At 35.7% G+C, this 24,951-nt stretch overlaps 1 protein-coding gene across 1 annotated transcript in view; it reads left to right on the top strand.

Moving 5' to 3' along the window:
* LOC119527165 (serine/threonine-protein kinase TNNI3K) overlaps nt 1–24,951 on the top strand; it is a 311,780-nt gene that overhangs the window by 10,711 nt on the left and 276,118 nt on the right. The window contains exons 3-5 of the mRNA XM_037826912.1: nt 944–1,029; nt 2,144–2,241; nt 13,029–13,139. Of these exons, the coding sequence (XP_037682840.1) occupies nt 944–1,029; nt 2,144–2,241; nt 13,029–13,139 (295 nt within the window). The remainder of the gene's footprint in view (nt 1–943; nt 1,030–2,143; nt 2,242–13,028; nt 13,140–24,951) is intronic.

The raw sequence follows: 24,951 nt of genomic DNA, 5'->3' as shown, positions 1-24,951 counted from the left end.
AAATTGACCTGAGAGACCAAGGATAGGATCTTATTTATACTGAAAAATGTCTCAAAACAAAAATGTTTTGAGAGGGAGTGGACCTCTCAAAAGGTCGAGAATTTTAGCTTTACATTCCTTTTCAAAGGCTACCTATGGCTCTCTGGGGCCCTCCTGGGGCAATCGTCTTTGTTCAGACAAAAGCAAGGGTTTCATTAACCCTTCAGAGTCACTAACACTTCTCCTGAAGGGTTCTCCTTCTCCTGAAGGGTTAAGTCCTGAAGGGTTAAGTCACTAACACTTAACCCTTCAGAGTCACTAACACTGCTCCTCTTCTCACCTGTGGCTGTATCTCACCACCACACCACGACTGAGACCTTCTTTATCTGTGAAATCTGACCCAGTCAGAGCACAAGGAAAACTGCTCCAGGTAGAATTTGTAATACATTGGGATTATATTCCTTTTTCCAATCTCTTATCAAATGCTACTTTTTTTTTTTTCTTTTTGGAGAGACTTTGCTGAATTTCTACATAGTTTTGCTGTGAAATTTTGTGTATGAGAGAAATGAATTTACTTTCAAACATCTATGTTTTCTATTTATAAATGATTTGTAATCCTTCAAGGGGTCCTAAAAAATTCAAATTATACATAGAACACCAAACTGTGAATAAGAGTCTTTAGTTTAAACACTCTCTCTCAAACTTTCTCCTCATTTTCATTTTTTCATATAGAGGTGTACTCAAAATTCTTCTCTAGATACAAAAGAATCCTAGAATAAGAACAAACCAAAACAAAAACAAAAACAAAAACAAAAAAAAAACAAAAAACAAACAAGCAAAATAAGAATCCTAGAAAAATTTAGTTCTAAACTTAGAGTGACAGGTTTCCTTCTGTAGTTTCCAACTGAAAAAAAAGTACACTGAAAGATGAAATCTGTAATCATTTGTAAAATCTTTTTTTCAGCTCTGATGAAGCCTTCAGTAAAGTCAATTTAAATTACCGCACAGAAAATGGGCTGTCTCTACTTCATCTATGTTGCATTTGTGGAGGTAAATACTTGAAATTTGCTACTTTTCAAGCTGTTTATATGTGTATACGGTCAGTGATTTGAGCTGCTTAGTAGTCTACAAGAGAATTCTATTCAGACACAATTTTCTTTTTTGCTTTGCACCCTCCAACCTTGATAACCTTCTGTTGAAGCAGTAACCACCAGGCAGATATTCCAATTGATTTAGTTCTGAATTTAAGTTCTATTCTTACCCTGAACCAAGTCACTTAGTTTGCTTGGAAATCAAAATCATTTTTCATCATTGGGCATGCCAGTCAGAGATTAGGTTAAATTCAGAAGCATTTAAAGCATTACCCAAAATGTTATCAAGCAGTTGCTTCACAATATGCAGTAAGAACTACATGGAAAGTGATAAAAGCCAAAGAAAAAAATTTCAATGTGAAGGTTGAGCTTGAGAGTTTAATTTGTTTCACATTTTGTTCTGTTTTGTTCATTAACGTCTGCAAGAACCCAGAAAAGTGCCTGGAAAAAGGAAGGCGGTGGATAAATTTATTGAATAAAAATGAGTGAATAATTAATATTCATTTTGTTAATTCAAACTAGTATTCCTTGAACTCGGTTTCCTGAATTGAGCATTGATGTGTGAGTGTCAAGTCTATCCCTTAACCCTTCCTCCCAAACAAAGCAGTCTACTTAACTGATTATCCTTCCAAATGTAAACATGCCTTCCCAACCTTGATCATATTTTCATATTTCTCTTATCTAAATGGAGCTGTATTGCTAATGATGTTCTGAGGAATCCTCTATAACTAGATTTTTACCTAAACTTTATCACCAGTAGTTTATTAAGATGAATGATTTCATGTTTTTTAAGATTTAACCTAATCTCTGGCAATGAGAGCACTAAAAAAAACGCAAGACAATTGCATCAAATTACACAGCAGTGATATATACTTTTCTAAGTGGAACAGAGATGTTCACTAGTATGTAAGGCTGTCAATTACTAGAAAACTTTACAAATGACCTGCAGAACAGTAGTTTGACATTTTAGAAAATCAGTATCACATTTATCATTAAGTCAGAGAGAGATGTTAAAGTCACCTAGTCCACTCAAACAAGGATTTAATAAGCCTTTTTCAATTTTTCTATTTAAGGTAACAAGTCACATATTCGAACACTTATGTTAAAAGGGCTCCGCCCATCTCGACTGACAAGAAATGGATTTACAGCCTTGCACTTGGCAGTATACAAGGTACAACATTTTCATACCTGTAAATAATGTATGTATTAGAAACAACCACATTTTTATCTTTAGGTTTCTTTTTCTCTCTCTCTTTTTCTTTTTCTTTCTTTTTTTTCGGCAAATCAGTAATCATAGAAAACTTTCACAATGTCCAGAGGCATTACATTATGCAATGGTCTTCTTTATCTTTATTGAGCAGGTATCTTCTGTGTGTCTAAAGCAGTGTATATCAAAGTTGTCTAAAAAGACACCTACTCATTTTTGCACTTTTTGTGTTTAACTTGTTTAATTTTTACAACAACCCCACAAGTGAATCAGTGAATACTATTTGTCTTAGTTTTCCAGGCTGCTATGACAAATACCACCAACTGGTTTTGGCATAACAACAGAATTTATTGGCTCACAATTTTGAGGCCAGGAATCCAAAGTTAAGGCACTCTAGTGCTTGCCGCCTGCAATCCTTGAGTTTCCTTGGCTTGAATCCCTGCCTTTTTTCACATGGCGATGCCCTCTCCTTTCTCTTCCATGGACTTCTGGCTTCCAGCTTCTCCCAATGGCTCTCTCTATGTCTGAATTTCTACTGCTTATTAAGGACTCCAGTAATCCAGATTAAGGCTCAACCTCATTCAGTTGGGCTACACCTTAATTTAAAATAATCTCTTCAAGAAATCCTATTAACGATGTGTTCACCCCCAAAATGTGGATTAAGATTAAGTTCATGTCTAAATTGGATGTATAATTCAACCTACCATGCTGTTATTATCCCCAGGTTTGTATGGTTAGCCAGTGGTTAGCAAGATTTAAAACTAGGCAGTGTGGTTCCCTTACCAGGACAGCAAGATGCCTTTGAGCAGAGGTTATATTTGAGGATGGAAGAAAAGTATTGAAGCTTCTTCCTGGGGTTTCCAAACCAAAGCAGGAGAAGAGAGTTCCCTTTCTGCAAGTTTTGCATTGTAAAAATGTCTCTGGATTCCCTTTTGGCTTTCCCTTCTTTTATTTCTCCTATCTTTACTTTGGTTATTTGTTTCCTCACATCAGGCCCTGTTTCCAACCTAACTTCAATATCTTGATAAAAGAGTTAATATAAAAATGGATTAGGCAAACTGGGATATTCAGGGTTGGGACAGATCCTTGAAATATCCATTAATATAATTTGGACACTAGATACTCTCCCTCTAATCATAATAATAACAGTTTCCACTTACTCTGTACTTCTAATGAGCTAAATCTCACAAGATTCATGTACATTATTTCTTTGACCATTAAAACAACTATGTGAGATGCATATTAGGTTTATTTTACTAACTGAGGTTTAAGGTTTGATATCTGATAAATGTTAGAATAATTATTAAAATCATTGCTATATTTTTATATTCTCAATTTTATCCTCTCTTATATTTGTTATATGCTTTGTGACAGGATTTTTATTTCAGTTTGTGTGCGCAGGTGTGTGGAGTGGTTGGGGGGCAGTTGTCTGCTTGTCTCCAGATCACGTTGCGCTATATCCCTCCCCCAACCTCTGGAGGTTGTCACTGTGCGGGAAGAGGTGAACATTTCCCCATGATTCAGATTCACTTATTCCCGTGATTCAGAGGGCAAATGCTCTCAAGTGCATCACCTTTCCTGCCCAGTCAGTGCCAGGTCAGTTGTTCAGATTCCTTCTGAGAGAAACCCTTAGTTAAGTGCTAAATTGTCTTTAATACCTGCTAATCTTCCTGCAAAGCTTGAATGGAGACTGAGTTCAGAAGGTGGGAAACAGCATGAAACACTGACTTTTCTGATGAAAGGCAGGAGATGAGAGTAGAAGAGCTCCATGAATGGGAAGTTGGTGATAGAGAGCCAAGGCGGTGTGTGAAAATGGAAATTCTGAATCTGTCTGGGAGATTCCTCTGTGTTAGTTCATTTTGCTAAGATTTATCATGACACAGACACATAAATAGGTTCTGAATGATTTAATGTTACAATCTTCAGTGAATATATTTCTTCCATTCCTGTTTATTAAAACTAAATTTCCATTGTTTGAGTTCCTTTTCCTCTCTTCTGTTTTCTTTTATTTTGCAGAAGGATAATGGACTTATTTATAACTTTTCATAGCAAGTTTAAATAAATTTATATTCTTAGGAAATATAGTAGGCAACAATTCTTAAAAGGCACAATAGAATTGTTCCTTAACAAGGGTAAAAACAAATTAAAATTACCATTCCACTTTAAATAGAAAGCAATGTAAAATAACCATTCCCACTACTACTGCATTTAAATCTAGCACTAATTATCCACTACCTGAAGTGCTGCAATAAGTAGGCAATTAATTTTGGGCTCTGTTCCTTCCTCTGCTATAATTTTTAAATATGTTTTTATTTTACTATTATTTCGAACAATTTTTGTAAGGATAGTACAAGAAACTCCTGTTTACCCTTTATCCAGATTCGCTGATATACTAATTGTTTGCATTCTGTTCCGTTTCCAATATCATTCTCTAGCTATTTCCTTTCTGAACCATTTGAGGCAAAGTTGGAGAAAACTTGCCTCTTTACCACTCAATACTTCAAGCTTTATTTCCTAAAAACTAATACATTCACTTACATAAATAAAATACAATTACCAAAGTTAGAAAATTTAATGTTCATGTAATACCATTATCTAATCTACAATCCAAACTCAAATTGTATCAATTGTGACAATAGTGCCCTTTTTTTTAATCATTTTATTGAGATATATTCACATACCATGCAGTCATACAAAACAAATCGCACTTTCGATTGTTCACAGTACCATTACATAGTTGTACATTCATCACCTAAATCAATCCCTGACACCTTCCTTAGCACGCACACAAAAATAACAACAATAATAATTAGAGTGAAAAAGAGCAATTGAAGTAAAAAAGAACACTGGGTACCTTTGTCTGTTTGTTTCCTTCCCCTATTATTCTACTCATCCATCCATAAACTAGACAAAGTGGAGTGTGGTCCTTATGGCTTTCCCAATCCCATTGTCACCCCTCATAAGCTACATTTTTATACAATTGTCTTCGAGATTCATGGGTTCTGGGTTGTAGTTTGATAGCTTCAGGTATCCACCACCAGCTACCCCAATTCTTTAGAACCTAAAAAAGGGTTGTTTAAATTGTGCGTAAGAGTGCCCACCAGAGTGACCTCTCGGCTCCTTTTGGAATCTCTCTGCCACTGAAGCTTACTTCATTTCCTTTCACATCCCCCTTTTGGTCAAGAAGATGTTCTCCATCCCACGATGCCAGGTCTACATTCCTCCCTGGGAGTCATATTCCACGTTGCCAGGGAGATTCACTCCCCTGGGTGTCTGATCCCACGTAGAGGGGAGGGTAGTGATTTCACCTTTCAAGCTGGCTTAGCCAGAGAGAGAGAGCCACATCTGAGCCACAAAGAGGCATTCGGGAGGAGGCTCTTAGGCACAACCATAGGGAGGCCTAGCCTCTCCTTTACAGCAACTGTCTTCCCAAGGGTAAAACCTATGGTAGAGGACTCAACCCATCAAACCACCAGTCCTCTATGTCTGTGGTCATGTTAGCAACCATCGAGGAATAGTGCCCTTTTTAACTGTTATTTTTTCTTATCTGGATCCAAGCTTGAATCATAAATTTTATACCCACATTTCTTCTTAGTAACCAAGTGTTTCATAATTTCTTTGTCAGTTGACATTCTCTATAAAAAGTTAATAGAATGCTAACTGAAGATGTAAACTTGTCCTTCAATTCTTACATTTGAGACAGCACCATTTCCTGGGAAACCTTCCTAGACCCCTCCCACAACTGAGCTAGGTACTCTTCCAAAGTACTTTCTTTGCACCCTGCACTTACTTTCTCATACTGTGCATCATACTATTCTTATTATGTATTCTGCAGATTATAGGTCACAGCCTTATATGCCTTCAGGAATGAGAAAAGTAACATAAATGAAGGTTTTAGACATCATGGCAAATGCAATGATAAATGGCAACTGGCACACAGATTAACTGTTTTTGAGATATAAGAGGAATTGGTGGGAGACTGTGGTAAGTTAGAGAGCTTATGTCCCATGTAAAGGAAGCAGTCACTACTCAGTTCAACTAACCTCTGCCATATAGGACTGTAGGCCACTTAATTTGCCAGTTTTCAAGAGAAAAATCAGGTCAAGAGCAAATTTGTTGGCAATATCCTGGAAAGAGGATGGATATTCTGTGTAACAGAGTGTCCCTTCTCTTTTTTCTTTCTTTTTTCAAAATTTCAAGAAAAGTCAAGTATTTCCATCACTTAGAAAATCTTAATAATTTATATCTTCTGTCAAAGTAAATTCAGAATTATTTCAACCAGAGTCATGTAGATGCAAAACTTCATGAGCAGGTATTTTTTTTCTGATTAATGGATCCTTTCATTGGGCTTGTCTATGACACATGAGGCAGCTCTAGTCCATTAAATTTTAATGGCTGGAACTAAATACATTTCATACTGAAGCCCTGCATAGTCCATTGTCCTAGAGGAAACCTAAATATCTTTGATGGCTACAAACTGCTTTTATTACTTTTCTCCTTAAAAACACAAATAGGCTGTAACAATTGCTGTGCTAGGCAAGTTGGGTTAACAACAACAAAAAAAAAATACTTAAAAATCATTGTTGAAATATTTATTTATATTTTTCTATTTCCACACCGAGAAACTCAGCCTTCTTTCCAACCCAATTTCAGTTCTGCCTTGGAGCTTGATGTGACACTTTGGGGAAAATTAAAATATTAGGGGTTGAAAGCATTTAAGAAGAAGTTAACTTAACCCTGAAATTTTACAGAGGAAGAAATTGAGATACTTCGTGATTAAAATATATCTTAACAGTTCATGGGGCAGAGTAGATAGGAGACGTAAGATGAATGTTCTCACCGAATTAGTTCAATCTGGGGACAATACATTTAATATGAATATAAAACTTACACTTGCAAGGATTTTGTGTTTACATCTTTCATACTTGTATTATGTCATTTGCTCTGCATTATAACATTGTAAGATAGGTACAGAGGTATCATACCTGTACTTTACAAGTGAGGAGCACTCGTTTGGAGCTTGCACAGGAAATGCTAATAATTAGAAGTAAAGGGATAGTTAGAGGCAGTTTATGTGATGTATTGAGAAAAGCATAGGATCCAAAGTCAGAAAATCTTAGTTCAAATCCCAGTTGGGGAAGAAATTAAATTTAAATTAATGAAAACTATTTATTAATATGTCAGTTGGATTCTCAGAAAAGCAGACTCTGAAATGGATTTAGGAGTGCCAAAGGTTTATTGGGAAGCAATACCTGTGAAAGGAAGAGGAAGGAAGCAGGATTGGGCAGGAGAAGTTGTCACACCACAGTACAAACCTGAAAAAGTCTCTGCCAGTCCAAGAGAGTTCCAGAGCAAAAATTGCCCATAAGATAAGTCCTGCACTGGGTAGAAATGGATCCTGAAAGAGCCAGTTGAGGATACTGCCAGCTAACCACTCTACTGGCACTCTCTTCTTGAAGGGAGCTCTCCGTGGCACATCTTTATATCTGCCACCCGTGGGGAAATGCTCATGATTTTACATCAATTTTAAAAGGGAGATTACCTAATACCTAACTCTATATGTAATATGAGCTCACTAATGTACATAATAATAGATGAAAATAATAGTTATATGTCAAGCATTGTGCTAAATGCATTATGACATTGTTTGTATTTAGTCCTCATAACAACCCTATGAGATTCACATTGTGATTATCCTGATTTAAGAGAAAGAAAAAAACGCAGTTCAAGAGGTGAAGAAACATGTCCAATTGTAGTGATGGAGTGGCCATCAGTATGCAAACACATACTAGATTTATAGTCTGTGCTCTATTTATTGCATGAATGTCAAGTACATGGAAAAGAACAGAAGAAAATAAACACACATATAAATTATAAAGTAATTATATGGCAACACTACAGTTTATTTAAAATTTTTATTCCTTTTCTTTATTTTCTACTTTTTCTACAATGGGGTAGAAAATGTTCTGGTTACTTATTGAGACATAACAAACTACCCCAATCTTAGTGCTATAATATAGCAACTATATTTTTATGCTCATAGATTATCAGGTCAGAAATCTGGACAAGACACAGTGGGTATGGTTTGATTCTGCTCTACATTGTTTAATGTCTCAACTAAGGATGAGGGTTAATCAATCAGCTTGGGTATTGGAATCCTCTGAGAGCTTCACATACTTGGTGCCTGGGATGGGATGACTGTAAGGATGGGCTTATCTGGGTCCACTGATGGGAAAGCCCATATGTGATATATGACCTTCCATGTGACTTGGGCTTCTACACAACATGGTGGCCTCAGAATTGTCAGGCCACTTACAAGGTAGCTCAGGACTCCAAGAACAAGTTTTCTAGCAAACAATGAGGAAGCTAGTTGGTCTTCCATGGCCTAGCCTTAGAAGACACATAATTCACTTCTGCCACACTATACTGGTTACAAACTCATCCCCCAGATTCGAGAGGAAGGAACATAAATCCCCCCTCAATGGGAAAAGTGTGAGTGAATGCTTGCCATGTTTTCAAATTTTCACAGAGGATATCTTATTTTCAAAATCAGAAGAAAGTAGAGTTTTAGATATCAAAAAGGTCCAGTTTATATTTTATTCTGATATAAAATTGTCAACAAATATTGTTAAAAATATTTCTTCAGTTTAGATAGTATTGTAGTAGAGGATATGATTAGCTACTTTTCTTGGATTTATCTATAGCAACAATCACAGAGCCAACCATACACAATTCCATCAATTGTGAATAAAGAGAAAATATAAAGACATTCAAGAAAGGATGAATGGGTGTTTACTAGAATCTGCCTGACAGATAAATATTTCCTATGCTCAATGATTTACATAAAATTTATTTTAATTTCACCTGGTACAGTACTTGCACATGGTAGACATTCATTAATAAGTATTTGTTAAATGAAAGAATATCCATCTTTCCATTGATTTGTAAGAGTTCTTTAAATATTAAGTATATAAGCCATTTGTCAGTTTCATATATTGCGAATATTTGTCATTTATCTTTTAATATTATGTGTGTTCTCTAACACTTTCATTGACCCAAATCTATCATATTTTCCCTTCTATTTGTCAAACTATTGTGTACTTTAAAAGGCCTTTCCCACTTCCCTGCATTTAAATTCCTGTTTATCTGTGGGGGGGGGGGGGTTAAGTTGATCTCTTTCCTACTTATCTCAGAAATTGTTCATGTCTTTAGCCCCCACCACTTAAAATTAAAGCATGTTGGTGAGGTTATAGTTAATTTCTGTGTTATAATCATTTCAAACATAACATGTGAAAAACAAAACATCTTACTTCGACCTCAAAAATTACTTCTTTCTGATTCTTCCCTATTTCTGTATCACACCTCATGTCATTTCCTGCTCTGTGTTGCACTTGGAAAAAAATCCAAATACTGCATACCATGGTCTACAAGCCTTACATGATCAGACTTCTTTGAGCTCGTCTTGGACACCACTTTTCCCTTCTTGACTTTACTCTCTACTCAACACTGGCTTTTTTTTTTTTTTTTTCTTAAAAACTGCCTAGCTCATTTCCACCTTAGGACTTTTTCATTAGCTACTCCTTATCCTGGAATCCTCTTCCTCAAAAACTTTATTTGGAGACTTGGAGTTCTCCCCCCCCCCCCCTTTTTTTTTGTTTTTTGGTAATTACCATTTATCTCAGGTCACTTCCTCAGTGCTTTCCCTGACTACCCAATTAAAAGTAGCTATCTAGTTATTTGCCTGTTTTGCCGCATAGACCTTGATATTTTGTGCCCTGTTAAATATTTTCTTATTTATTTTCTGTCTCTCTCCTCATGTATATACAGTAAGTTTAAGTTCCATGAGAGCAGGGATTTGAATATCTTGTTTGATGCAATGTTCCCACTGCACAGAACTGTGCTTGATCTACCTATATGCTCACTAAAACTTTGTTGAGTATGTGGAAGGTTTATTAAAAAGGAGAGTGCCATGATCAAATCTGGGTGCAAGATAATTACACCCAGCAGAGTGGAGGATGGACTGCAATGAGAAAAGGGTCAAATCAAAGAGAATAATTAGGAGGCTAAATAGTATGGAGGGTATTGCTAGACATAAGGAGAAGAAATGTGAGAAGTATTTGAGAGTTAAAACCAGCAAAACTCAGCAACTGATTGAGCTGAAGGAACTGTAGGCCACTTGGAATAAGAAGTTGCTATTAAAATAAATAAGGAACATTAGAAGATGATTGGTGAGACTGGGGAAATTATGAATTTGTACTTACAAGAAGAATTTTGAGTTTTGAATTTGAGATGCCATTGGTAGGTAGAATATGTGGGTCATGGATTTAACAAAGAAGTTAGGACCAAAGGTATAGGTGAAGTTATGAGATTATGTAGGAATTTCCAAAGGCAGCATTTAGAATGAGAAAGTGGTTTAGTGCTTCTAAGAGGTTGAATTATGTACCCCAGTCAAAAATACAAAACAAAACATGTTCTTAATCTGAATCCCATTCCTGGGCATGTGAATCCATGGTAAATAGGACCTTTTGAAAATGTTATTTTTAGTTAAGATGTGGCCAACTGAATCAGGTTAGCTCTTAATCTTATTACTGGAGGCCTTACAAAACAGGAAGCCACAGGGAGGATCTAGAAGCTGGAAGTTGATGAAATCCAGAAGAAAAAGGAGAGGATATCATCATGTAATGGAAAAGCCAAGGAACCCAAGGATTGCTACAGGCAAAATGCTACCAACCCTGGGAGGAAGCAAGTCTTCTACCCTCTGAAACCATGAGCCAATAAATTCCATTGTTTAAGCCAAAACCCATGGTGTAGTATTTTTGATAGAAATTTAGCAAAACTGAGGTAGTGCTAAACTCCCAAATCACCGAATTTTAGAAGACAGACAGAAACAAAGAGGGGCAAAGAGAAAGAAATCAGCAATATATAGTGTTAGGGAAGCAATAGAGATGAGGATTTCAAGAAGCAAAGAATGACCAAACCCTAGAGAGGATCAGGACAATTATAAGAAAAGACATTTGATTTGGTAAGCAAGAGGCTACCTTCTGAAACAGAACAGGTGATTTCAAAAAAATGGTGAGGTCTTTATGTCTCAGCAGAAGAAGGGGTTATGGTGGTTTCTCTTCATTATATAAGGCAAGGGGTATAGGATACTGCCTTAGTGAGTGAGAGAAGTAAGTTTCAAAATGTAAGGAGTTTGGTGAACTCAGATGGGATTTATGTAAGGGAGTTAGGTGTGCCCAGCTAAAGATTACCAAAGAAATGAAATAGAAGCTGTCAGCAGTGAGTATTAATAACTTTTTACAAAAATTTGAAAAATGAAAGCAGGGATAGAGATATATGGTTGCTTAGCATAAGCGAAAAAAGGGAATTATTTTAGAATGGAGAATGTGTTTATAGGCTGAGCAAAAGGGGCCAATGGAACAGTTAAAGTTGAAGATCCAATCTTTAACTTTCTTGGAAGGGCAGGTAGATGGAGGGGCAGATTTGGAAAATATAACATTAATTTTGAGTTGGAAATTTTTTCCAAAGTTTTTTCACTTTTTCATAATTTCTTCTAGACCTTCACTTACATGTGACAGAATTAGGAAAGTAGACTTTTATATTGGGAGAATTTTCTTAATAAACTGTACTTCAAATTGTATGCATGTAATTCACAAATGGAATGGCCTATCCCATGAAGATTTGAATCTCTTGCCACTGGATGTGTTTGAGAAAGATGTGGAAAAGCCAAGTGTTAAGGAAGTCATGGTTTGAATTCTTACTTTAAGGGAGGGGGTTAAACATGTAGACCTTTGAGTTTCCTTCCAAATCTGGAGCTTTGTGAATACATAATCCTTCTCCTCAGTCATTTGAATATAGTGATTTATAAAATGGAGTTGATAATAGTAGCTATTTTATAGTGTTGTCATGGGAATTTTTTATTTTTTCATTTGTATTTGCTTTTTCATTCAATGACTATTTATTGAAGTCCTGCTATGTCCCAGGATTAAATAAGCTAATGTATAAGGTTAATTACATAATAAGTATTCAGTGACTGTTAATTGCTATTAATATTAATTAGTTCTGTGTCTCTCTGAAGGTAGAACACAAATAATAGTATGAAGAAAGTAAAGATTATTTTGGTTATTGAGTAAATTATAATAACTTGAAGGCTCAAATATTGGTTCAAACATTTTAACTGTTAAAATAATTCAAGTTAAGAAAGATACTACCAATTAATTCTGTATGGGGCCAATGACACCATATATTAGGAAAGAAGAAATTACTGAACCATCATGAAATGGTCCACTGAGCTGCAGTTAGTTCAATACTTGGTGCATACTCTCTTCTTAGATGGCAACTTTCATTTTAGAATCTAAAAGAAAGAATTAAATCTTCAAACTGCTCCTGCAACATTTCTGACCTTTGGGGGTTAATTTTAGTTGTTGGAGAAAGCATATTTTTCTAGTGACCTACATGTAAGATTGAGCTGAATTTGCAAGAGCCTCACCGTAGTTAAATGTCCTTTCTGCCCTTCATGGTCAAGTGGCGGAGGATTGATTGGAGATGAGCGGACCCGTCATTTGGTCCTACATTTCAACCATCCAAGAGTTGCTCTCTGCTATCTGATGTGCTCTTATGCCACAAATCACACTTAGGTTTCCTTTGCACATCTAAACTGGCTGGCAGTCAAGGAATCAATACATCCTGATGCACAGCTTTTGAACCTGCTATTAGTAGAAAAGTAACACTAAAGATGTGTTTCCTTACAGGACAGTGCAGAATTGATTACTTCCCTGCTTCACAGTGGAGCTGACATTCAGCAGGTTGGGTATGGTGGCCTCACTGCCCTGCATATCGCCACAATAGCTGGTCACCTGGAGGTAAGTCACACCCTTGTCACCTATCAAAACTAAAGTTACTTGCCTCCTTGGATTCTTGTTCATGTGTTTTCATATAGTAGCTTTTGAGATTATCAAAACTCTATTCTAGCTTTGAGACTCTATGAGATTCTGTGAGTTCTATGAGATTCTAGCCATTGAACATTTCTTTTGGGAATCAGATTAAGCTATATAAATGAGCTTTTGATAGACAATTCAGCCTATTTTGTGACTGTGTGATCACACACCAGTTAGTATCAAGATGGTTGGATACACATACACAGAGCCTTTATAGCAGTGACTAAAAACATAGGTTTTGTAGCCAGGCAGCTCAGTTTCCTCCGCTTGCTATATTAACCTTAAGCATGTTATTGAATCTCATGACATCTGTTTTCTTCATTCATAAAATAGAAATAACAAAAGACCTGTTTTAATGAGTAAATTACATAATCCATATAAAGCACATTGCAGATTGCCTCAAACAGATTAATGATTCAATGAAAATTCATTCATTCATTCACTTATGCATTACTTAAATAAATATGTATTAAGCAGCTACTGGGTAAAGATACTGTAACAGGGGCTGAGGGTGATGGTAGTGAGAAAGATATGCAAAATCTCCATTCTCACGGAGCTTAATTGTAGAGAACAAGACAGAAAGTAAGCAAAAGAAAATGCATAATGTCAGTTAATGGTGATCACTACAAAAACAATAAAACAGGGTAAAATTAAAACAGAGTGATCTAGAAGTGGACACCACTTTAAATAGGCTATGAAGTGAAAGCCTCTGAAAGGAGGTTATATTGGAGACTTCTGAATGAAATGAGAGCACCAGTCATGTAAGATGAGAGAAAAGCATTTGGCCTTAAGGAATAGCACATGCAAAGGCCCTGTGGCAGAAACGGCTGGGTGTGTTTAAGGGACACAAGTTAGCCAATGTGATTAGAGTGGACTAAGCTGTAGGTAGAGTGATAGAGATGAGGTCAGGCGATGGTTACAAACCAGATCATGAGGGTTTTAAAGGCCACAGGATGGACTCTACATTTTAAGTTTAATTATCAAAATATAGACTTCATATATCCTACTATGCAAAACACTTTCATGTGCATTATCTGGTTGACCTCACAAATCTTCACGAAATAGTTTTTTATTATTATTGCCATTTGACATAATTACAGCCACGGCTCTTGTATGGGAATTGTCTTCACAACTCACAAGGTCATTGAGAAAAAGTGCCAGGCTTGGGATCATGATCATTTTACCCAAAATCCATGATTTTCACACTCTTGTCAGTTTTGGTAACAGCATATAGCCCAAAAATGTAAGTAATGAGAAGCCTTACTTCCTGTTATAAAATAATTGTCAGTTTCTTCCATTTGGTCAGGTTGCAAATTAAATTGTGTCTTCTTCCATAATACACATACACATACACACATACACACAGATACACACCCAAAAACTATGAACAAGTAGGACAGCATATAAAAGCATACATAAAGCTTATAAAACAGGCATGTTCCAATTCTCTTAAAACTGTCACCTCAGAGGGCTCTTACCTTCAAATAAATATTACATATCTCCTTGACAGCAAAATAGTTTCCTTTACTTTGAGATTCCAATCCCTTATTAATCATTTTATTTTCTAGGGAAATAAATATGATGAGATTTATTGTAAATATAAATGGATTTATGTTGCTTATGAGAAGGGGGTAAATCCCATTGGACTCACTCAAATATAAATGTTTTCCAAAGAAAAAACATACAGAATCCAATAATAAAGCTTATGGAATGTTAAACATTAAAAAGTCTGGGTGGAAGAATTGATGAGATAGGCATTAAGTTTCAGTGAAACACATTCAACCTATTAATGCCAGGAAAATGACAGAATGTTTTGCAAAACAATATCCCTTTCATCTAGCGCCGACCTGATTACATTTGTGAGGGATAGGATTACAACAGGGTCAGAAACAAGGTGAGTAAGAGCTTGGTCTTTTCATCTCCTATTCAACAAGCTCTGTTTCCTTGATTTCAAAATCACAGTATGGAAGGAAATATCATATCAGTTCTACCAGCCTTAGAGCAAACTTTACTGAAATAATTCCAAATATGTCTCTTATCTTGTCTTGCAATTCTCTTTGGGTTCTCCCATTTCCATCATTAGCTGATATATAACATTTAATGCCTTTTATAAACAGTCACTGAAGCCACATAAAAAAGGTGTAGAAACATTAGCCTTTATGCTCTTCTTACATAGTAGGCTAATTAAGTTACCAAACAGATAATAAAGGAAAATGCTTTCTTAAAAAAACTATCTAAAAGCATCACATCCTCAATGTGATGCTTTTTTCCCCCTTTGAATTACCTGATTCAAAGCTATTAATTGAAATAAATACCCCTTTTATATATTTCATTTTCTCCCACAGTCACTCTTGCATTTAACAAATACTTTTGAATCTCTCCTTCTTTCCATAGCATATTGCTGGAAGATGGGCATGAGACAAGAAAATATGATAATCCCCCCCCCCCCCCACCAAATTTTTATAATGTAACTGGGGACCCAAATGAATACTCAGGGAGAAATACAAACAATTCAAAAGTTAAATAGTAAAATAAAACAGTTAAAATTAAGGGAGATGAAAGAGTCAAAGGGAGGTAGAATTGACAGTTTAGGAATATTGAGAATTATAGTAGTGACATTATGCCAAAAAAACACAAGATTGAGTGATAGGAGTTTATTGGGAATAGAGATCAATGTGGGCTAGAAGAATTTTGGAAAGATTTATGAGAGGGAGATTTTGAAGAATGCTGAGATCTGATCAGAGAAAAGAAGAGGTATCATGTCCACAGTGAGAGGGGAAAAATGAGCTTCGCGCATGTAGGGGAGAGAGCCTTGATTGATGACATAAAAACTGATTGTTTGTCAAGAGCCACGTATGTAAATTTGAGATGTTAAGAATGGGCCAGAATAAAGAAACATTGAGAGTAGAAGTCTAAGGAGTTTAATTCAATTCAGTAAGCAATTTCTGTAACTTAAGATGTGCAAAACATGAGATTATATGTGGTGGATAAAGAGATTAGTAGAACACAGCAGTTCCTGCTCTTTCAAGAAACATAACCAATAGGATTTTTTTTTCTCTAGGAAATGGGAAGTCATTGAGAGTTTTTGAGCAAGAGAATGATTGGAGTTTTGATAAATAGTGTGCTAAAGATTTCTTTGACCACAGTATTTAGCATGTATTCTGGATAATGATGATATTATAAGGTTTAGATGGACAGAAATAAAGGATTGGATAAAGGACTCAATTTAGCAGAAAATCTATTAGCTGCAGACATGTTGATTTTCTGATGACATCCAAATATTCAAGGGGAAATATTCATTAATTATTTGGAAAATACAACTGGCATTCAATGAATAAATTGTAACTTAGTATAAGTTTTTGGAAATTACATGTATAGAAGGGCTACTGAGACCATAACAATAGCTGAAAGTTGTAAATTGGCCCTTGGTCAAGGGCTAAGGCTAAGAGAAGATCCACAGCAATTTGAACAGTTATTTCATAGACATTGAAGGAAACAAAGTATTAGAAAGAAAACAAGGATATTGTCATATCACAAAGGCAAGGGTTAAGGATCCTGGGTATCAAATGGTACAGAAAATTTGAATAAAATGAGATAAAATATACATTTGTCTACTTATGATATCAAAAATTTAGGAACTTCTTCCAAACTCCAATTTTTACTATCTTGGTTAGCAGAGATGGTAGCAATGGATCAGTAGGCGTTTCCTTTCATTAGTAGTTCCCTTTATTGCTCACCTTTATCTCTGAAACAATAACTGATGCTAAGTCTGACAGGCCTCTTTGTCTCCAAGTATCAAATTCAGACCCTTCATTAGTATCTCAAGTGTGTTTGTCCTTCTATAACTGAATTCTATTAAATAATTTTACAATAAAATTTACATTGACTAGCAGCTGTCTCTTTCAATAATAAATGAGAACATGTGCTGCAGATTCTTAGACAAGCTGACTGCAGTATGAGACAGATTTAGATTTACTGTGCTTTGAAAAGCAGGCAAATATTGGTTGTCCAGGGTCTCAATATTTCTCTCTGACTGATTTATCCATCTATCAATACATATGCATATACTACTTTATATAAGGCCTAAAATGCTGTCAGCAATCAATAAACATGCATTAAACCCTTTTCTCCCCCTTGGGTTCAGAGAGACACAAGTCATCTGCTCTTTCAGGCATGGACAATGAAAAATTCTAGCTAGCATTTGGTTGTGCTTTATCATTCACATCCATTTCTCATTTGATTCTCCCAAGAACCTTGTGAGATAGCTACATTAGACTCAGTTTTTTGCAGTGAGGGAGCAGAGGATTAGAGAGGTTAAGTGACTTCCCCAGGAGCTTTCAGATAAGAAATAAATGGGCTGTTTATCACTCAAACCTGGTCATCTATAGTCTTACAAGAACATAGTCCTTCCTTATGACTCCTTTTATATTCTCTGCTAAAACATGGTGTAAACCAATAAGACAGAAAAAAATATATTCAGAAAACAAAACATAAACCAGATATGACACTATCTAAAGCCCAGGCACTTCAGATAGTATACAGTTAAAGCAACATTAATTAACTAAAAAATAGTTTTTTTATGTAATTTCTATTCATGTTTCAGGCACAGACTGAAACACAAAGATACGAAGATGAAAAAATTTTTTACATGCCCTAGAGGATATCAAAGTCAAATACTTAGAATGATGTAGAAGAAAGATCTAGAGGTCAGACTGGCTCAAGTTCTAATCCTAGCTCTTGCACTTACTATATGTGTAATCTGCCTAATGTGCCTCTTCCATAATAATATATACCTTGCAAATTACTTAACACAATACTGAACTCTCCGATAACAATACAGCATGCTACATGGAAATGTGCTTTAATAGACAAAGGTGCAAAGTGCTCTAATGGCACTGGTTGCTTCTGAAGAAAATCATAGGGAAACCAAAAAGCTGAGTGTGGCCACCCAGACCACCCTTGACCCACTGCCCATTGCAGACAATTTAACAGTCTAGTGCCTGAATGGGAGGCAGTGACCTTCCCTCTTCCCTTTCCACAAAATCCTTCCAAACTGGAAAGATGGAACATGAGACAACAATCTTCTGTATGAGTAAAATTGGAGAAAATTAGATTCAGTGAATCATTTTCAAGCTAGAATTATCCTTTAAGAAATTTTATGGTCAAACCTGCTCATTCCCAATATAAAAGTCATTGAAAAAGAAGGTCACTCTAGAGTTTTTTTTTTTTCTTTCAGACACCATTTATCAAATACAAACTTAGTGTATGACACTACTTCTAGGCACAACCCTCAGGTTTTCTATTTAAGAATTGTCTAGTGAGAAAAACACACAAAAAACAGGACTGTACAACACAGTGAACCCTATGTAAACCACAGATTATATTTACTAGTACAATTAAAACATGTTCTTTCATCATCAGTTTTAACAAATGTACCAAACTAGTGCAAGGTGATAATAATAGGGGGGTATATGAGAACTCTGTATTCTATGCATGATTTTTCTGTAAACCTATAACTTCTATAATAAAAAGAATTGTTTAGTAGGGACAATGGACAAGTAAACTGTAAATTAAATTACTATATGGCATTATGTATTTTAAGATAAACAAACAATTACATATTCATATATTTTGGTGGTCCTTTTAAAATGTAGAGCCAATTTAGAAGACTGTTTAATACATTTTTTAAGAAAACTAAATCAAAGTTTAGTTAACAAACCATTATAAAACTACTGTCCCAAATAGCTCTAACTTCCCTCCTTTTCAATCTCTCAAAGTTGTTCATGGAGCTCAGGTAAACATATGTGACTGTGCAACACACACATATACAAACTCCAAGTGTAAAACACTTTTACTTAGTCAAGGCTTTTTTAAAAGATGTTACTCTTTGTTGTTTCATGCAGTAGTTTCTGCAGTTATCAGGAGATGAATCCCTTTTCTGTAGCTGGAGACAATTGCTTGAGCAGAAAACAGAAAAGCTTGTCTGAGATGATCCAATATATGACGTGCAGAGGTTGTGGAGTATTTTGTTTTTCACAGAAAGTTGTAGTTTCGTATACCCTTTGTGCAGGTGAGAGTATTATTTTTATAGTTGAATTTATTCTATCCTACCTTATCTCATTTTCAGATTGTAAACACTTACCCAGGCATTACTTCAAAAATGCTTCCCAGTTATTTTGGAATTTGTTTCTGATTGCAAGGAAATGCAATTGATGTTGTTCCAGTTCATTCTTAACTAAATCATCTAAATGTTTCAGGAGAGAGTTTTGTTTACCAGGAAGTCTCTGACTTTCTCTAAGTTATTTCTTTTATAATAGTTTTAGTTTTCTTCCCCAAAGCACAAAGAAGAGAATCCTTGGAATTACAAAATGTGGCTTCTCTTTTTTAAAAAATAATGTACTGATGATTTTTATAACTAAATGTTACCAGTGCTGCTGCCAATCTTATGAGTAGGCAATAGCACTTTGTGAATGTCATTTATTTTTTTTTTTTAAATTCATTTTATTGAGATATATTCACATACCACGCAGTCATACAAAACAAAGCGTACATTCGATTGTTTACAGTACCATTGCATAGTTGTGCATTCATCACCAAAATCAATCCCTGACACCTTCATTACCACATACACAAAAATAACAAGAATAATAATTAAACAGAAAAAGAGCAATTAAAGTAAAAAAGTGCCTTTGTTTGTCTGTTTTTTTTTTTTTCCATCCCCCATTTTTCTACTCATCCATTCATAAACTAGACAAAGGGGAGTGGGGTCCATATGGCTTTCCCAATCACATTGTCACCCCTCATAAGCTACATTTTTGTATAATCGTCTTCAAGATTCATGGGTTCTGGGTTGTAGTTTGATAGTTTCAGGTATTTACTGCTAGCTACTCCAATTCACTAGAACCTAAAAAGGGTTGTCTATATTGTGCGTGAGAGTGCCCACCAGAGTGAACACTCGGCTCCTTTCGGAATCTCTCTGCCACTGTAGCTTATTTCATTTCCTTTCACATCCCCCTTTTGGTCAAGAAGATGTTCTCCATCCCATGATGGCGGATCTACATTCCTCTCCAGGAGTCATATTCCACGTTGCCAGGGAGATTCACTCCCCTGGGTGTCTGATCCCACATAGCGGGTAGGGCAGTGATTTCACCTTTCAAGTTGGCTTAGCTAGACAGAGAGGACCACATCTGAGCAGCAAAGAGGTGTTCAGGAGGAGGCTCTTAGGCACAATTATAGGGAGGCCTAGCCTCTCCTTTGCAACAACAGTCTTCCCAAGGGCAAATCCTGTGGTAGAGGGCTCAACCCATGAAACCATCAGTCCTCTATGTCTGTGAGCACATTAGCAACCTTCGAGGTGGGGAAGTCCAATATCCCTGCATTCTCCACCAGCTTCTCAAGGGGGCTCTGCATATTTTTTCACTGTTTTTTTTTTTTTTTAATTAACTCTTTTTTTTTAAATCAACTATATAAAAAATTAAAAAATAATAAAAAAATTTAAAAAAAAACATTTAAACAGACCATAACAAGGAGGAGTAAGAAAAAGACAACTAACTTAAGATAACTACTTTACTTACAACATATTCCTACTCTACCCCAAGAAAGTAACCTAATATAGCAACATTTCTGTGAACTTGTTCCTACTATACCCATCAGAAATTAACAGACCATAGTCATTCCTGGGCATTCCCAGAATGTTAAATTTACCCACGATAGCTTATCTGTTCTTATTGGGTTATCATTCCCCCTTCCTTAATCGCTCTCTATCACTAGTTCCCCTACATTCTACACTATAAACCATTTGTTTTACATTTTTCAATGTTCACATTAGTGGTAGCATATAATATTTCTCTTTTTGTGCCTGGCTTATTTCACTCAGCATTATGTCTTCAAGGTTCATCCATGTTGTCATGTGTTTCACGACATCGTTCCTTCTTACTGTCGCGTAGTATTCCATCATGTGTATATACCACATTTTATTTATCTACTCATCTTGAAGGACATTTGGGTTGTTTCCATCTGTTGGCAATTATGAATAGTGCTGCTATGAACATTGACATGCAGATATCTGTTCGTGTCACTGCTTTCAGATCTTCCAGGTATATACTGAGAAGTGCAATCACTGGATTGAAGGGTAACTCTATATCTAGTTTTCTAAGGAACTGACAGACTGACTTCCAGAGTGGCTGAACCATTATACAGTCCCACCAACAATGAATAAGAGCTCCAATGTCTCCACATCCTCTCCAGTATTTGTAGTTTCCTGTTTGTTTAATGGCAGCCATTCTAATTGGTATAAGATGGTATCTCATTGTGGTCTTAATTTGCATCTCTCTAATAGCTAGTGAAACAACATTTTTTTCATGTGTTTCTTGGCCATTTGTATTTCCTCTTCAGAGAACTGTCTTTTCATATCTTTTGCCCATTTTATAATTGGGCTGTCTGTACTATTGTCACTGAGTTGTAGGATTTCTTTATGTATGCAAGATATGTCTTTTGTCAGATACATGGTTTCCAAAATTTTTTTCCCATTGAGTTACCTGCCTCTTTACCTTTTTGAGAAATTCCTTTGAGGTACAGAAACTTCTAAGCTTGAGGAGTTCCCATTTATCTATTTTTTCTTTTGTTGCTTGTGCTTTCGGTGTAAAGTCTATGAAGTGGCTGCCTAATACAAGGTCTTGAAGATGTTTCCCTACATTATCTTCTAGGAGCTTTATGGTGCTTTCTTTTATATTGAGATCTTTGATCCATTTTGAGTTAATTTTTGTGTAGGGTGTGAGGTAGGGGTCCTCTTTCATTCTTTTGGATGTGGATATCCAACTCTCCCAGCCCCATTTGTTGAAAAGACTGTTATGTCCCTGTTCAGTGACCTTATCAAAGATCAGTTGGCCATAGATCTGGGGGTCTATCGCTGAATTCTCAATTCGATTCCATTGATCTGTATGTCTGTCTTTGTGCCAGTACCATGCTGTTTTGACAACTGTGGCTTTATAATTAGCTTCAGAATCAGGGGAAGTCCTTCCACTTTGTTTTTCTTTTTTAGAGTGTCTTTAGCAATTCGAGGCAACTTCCCTTTCTAAATAAATTTGATTACTAGCTTTTCCAAGTCTGCAAAGTAGGCTGTTGGAATTTTGATTAGGATTGCATTGAATCTGTAGATGAGTTTGGGTAGAATTGACATCTTAATGACATTTAGCCTTCCTATCCATGAACATGGAATATTTTTCCATCTTTTAAGGTCTCTTTCTATTTCTTTTAGTAGAGTTATGTCATTTTCTTTGTATAGGTCTTTTACATCTTTGGTTAAGTTTATTCCTAGGTACTTGATTTTTTTAGTTGCTATTGAAAATGGTATCTTTTTCTTGAGTGTCTCTTCAGTTTGTTCATTTCTAGCATATAGAAACATTACTGACTTATGTGCATTAATCTTGTATCACACTACTTTGCTAAATTTGTTTATTAGCTCTAGTAGCCATACCGTCAATTTCTCAGGGTTTTCCAGATATAAGATCATATCATCTGCAAACAATGACAGTTTTACTTCTTCCTTTCCAATGTGGATGCCTTTTATTTCTTTGTCTTGCCAGATTGCTGTGGCTAGCACTTCCAGCACAATGTTGAATAACAGCGTGCTGATAGCGGGCATCCTTGTCTTGTTCCTGATTTTAGGGGGAAGGCTTTCAGTCTCTCACCATTGGGTACTATGCTGGCTGTGGGTTTTTCATATATGCTCTTTATCATATTGAGGAAGTTTCCTTCAATTCCTACCTTTTGAAGTGTTTTTATCAAAAAGGGATGTTGGATTTTGTCAAATGCTTTTTCAGCATCTATTGAGATGATCATTTGATTTTTCCCTTCTGATTTTTTAATGTGTTGTAATACATTGATTGATTTTATGTTGAACCATCCTTGCATGCCTGGAATGAACCCCACTTGGTCATGGTGTATGATTTTTTTAATGTGTCTTTGGATTCGATTTGCAAGTATTTTCTTGAGAATTTTTGCATCTATATTTATTAGGGAGTTAGGCCTGTAGTTTTCCTTTTTTGTAGCATCTTTGCCTGGTTTTGGTATTAGATTGATGTTAGCTTCATAAAATGAGTTAAGTAGTGTTCCATTTTCTTCGATGTTTTGAAGGAGTTGAAGTAAGATTGGTGTCAGTTCTTTCTGGAAATTTTGGTAGAATTCCCCTGTGAAGCCATCTGGCCCCGGGCATTTATTTGGGGGAAGCTTTTTGATGACTGATTGGATCTCTTTGCTTGTGATTGGTTGGTTGAGGTCTTCTGTTTCTTCTCTGGTCAGTCTAGGTTGTTCCTATGTTTCCAGGAAATTGTCCATTTCCTCTACATTATCCACTTTGTTGGCATACAGTTGTTCATAGTATCCTCTTATAATTTTTTTTTAATTTCTTCAGGATCTTTCTCATTCATTATTTTGTTTATATGGGTCTTCTCTCTTTTTGATTTTGTCAGTCTGGCTAGGGGCTTGTCAATCTTGTTGATCTTCTCAAAGAACCAACTTTTGGTGATATTTATCCTCTCTATTGTTTTTTTTTTCTCCATGTCATTTATTTCTGCTTTAATCCTTGTTATTTATTTTCTTCTACTTGGTTTAGGATTCATTTGCTGTTCATTTTCTAGCTTCTTCAGTTGATCCATTAGTTCTTTGATCAAAAAGGTTCTTTCTTCCTTTTTAATATATGCATTTAGTGCTATAAATTTCCCCCTCAGTACCACTTTTGCTGCATCCCATAGGTTTTGGTATGTTGTGTTCTCATTTTCATTCATCTCTATATATTTAGCATTTTCTCTTGCTATTTCTTCTTTAACCCACTGATTGTTTAGGAGTGTGTTTTTTAACCTCCAGGTATTTGTGAATTTTCTATGTCTCTGATGGCTATTGACTTCTAATTGTATTCCACTGTGGCCAGACAGTGTGCTTTGAATAATTTCAATTTTTTTAAAATTTATTGAAGCTTGTTTCATGTCCCAGCATATGATCTATCCTGGAAAAAGTTCCATGAGAACTAGAGAAGAATGTGTATCCTGGTGATTTGGGAGGTAATGTTCTATATATGTCTGTTAAATCCAATTCATTTATCAGATTGTTTAGGTTTTCAATTTCTTTATTGGTCTTCTGTCAGGTTGATCTATCTATAGGAGAGAGTGATGTGTTGAAGTCTCCCACCATTATTGTGGAAACATCCATTGCTTTCTTTAGTTTTGTCAATGCTTCTTTCATGTATTTTGTGGCACCTTGATTGGGTGCATAAACATTTATGATTGTTATTTCTTCTTGTTGAATTGCCCCTTTTATTAGTATGTAGTGGCCTTCTTTGTCTCTCATAACATCCTTGCATTTAAAGTCTATTTTATCTGAGATTAATATCGCTACTTCTGCTTTCTTTTGGCTGTAGCTTGCATGGAATATTTTTTTCCATCCTTTCACTTTCAATTTCTTTGTGTCCCTGTGTCTAAAATGAGTCTCTTGTATGCAACATATTGAAGGTTCATTTTTTCTGATACATTCTGCCAATCTATATCTTTTAATTGGGGCATTTAATCCATTTACATTCAACGTTATTACCGTGAAGTCATTTCTTGAATCAGCCATCTTATCCTTTGGTTTATGTTTGTGATATATATTTTTTCCTTCTCTCTATTAATGTCCTTTAATGTACCCATACTGAATCTCTTTAGTACTGAACCTTTCTCCATATCTCTTTCTCCTTTCTTTGTTT

Source organism: Choloepus didactylus, chromosome 2 (genome assembly GCF_015220235.1).
Source record: "Choloepus didactylus isolate mChoDid1 chromosome 2, mChoDid1.pri, whole genome shotgun sequence".
In the NCBI taxonomy this organism is placed as follows: domain Eukaryota; kingdom Metazoa; phylum Chordata; class Mammalia; order Pilosa; family Megalonychidae; genus Choloepus; species Choloepus didactylus.
The sequence above is the reverse complement of the archived record's forward strand: the minus strand, read 5'-3'. Positions and strand labels throughout refer to the sequence as shown.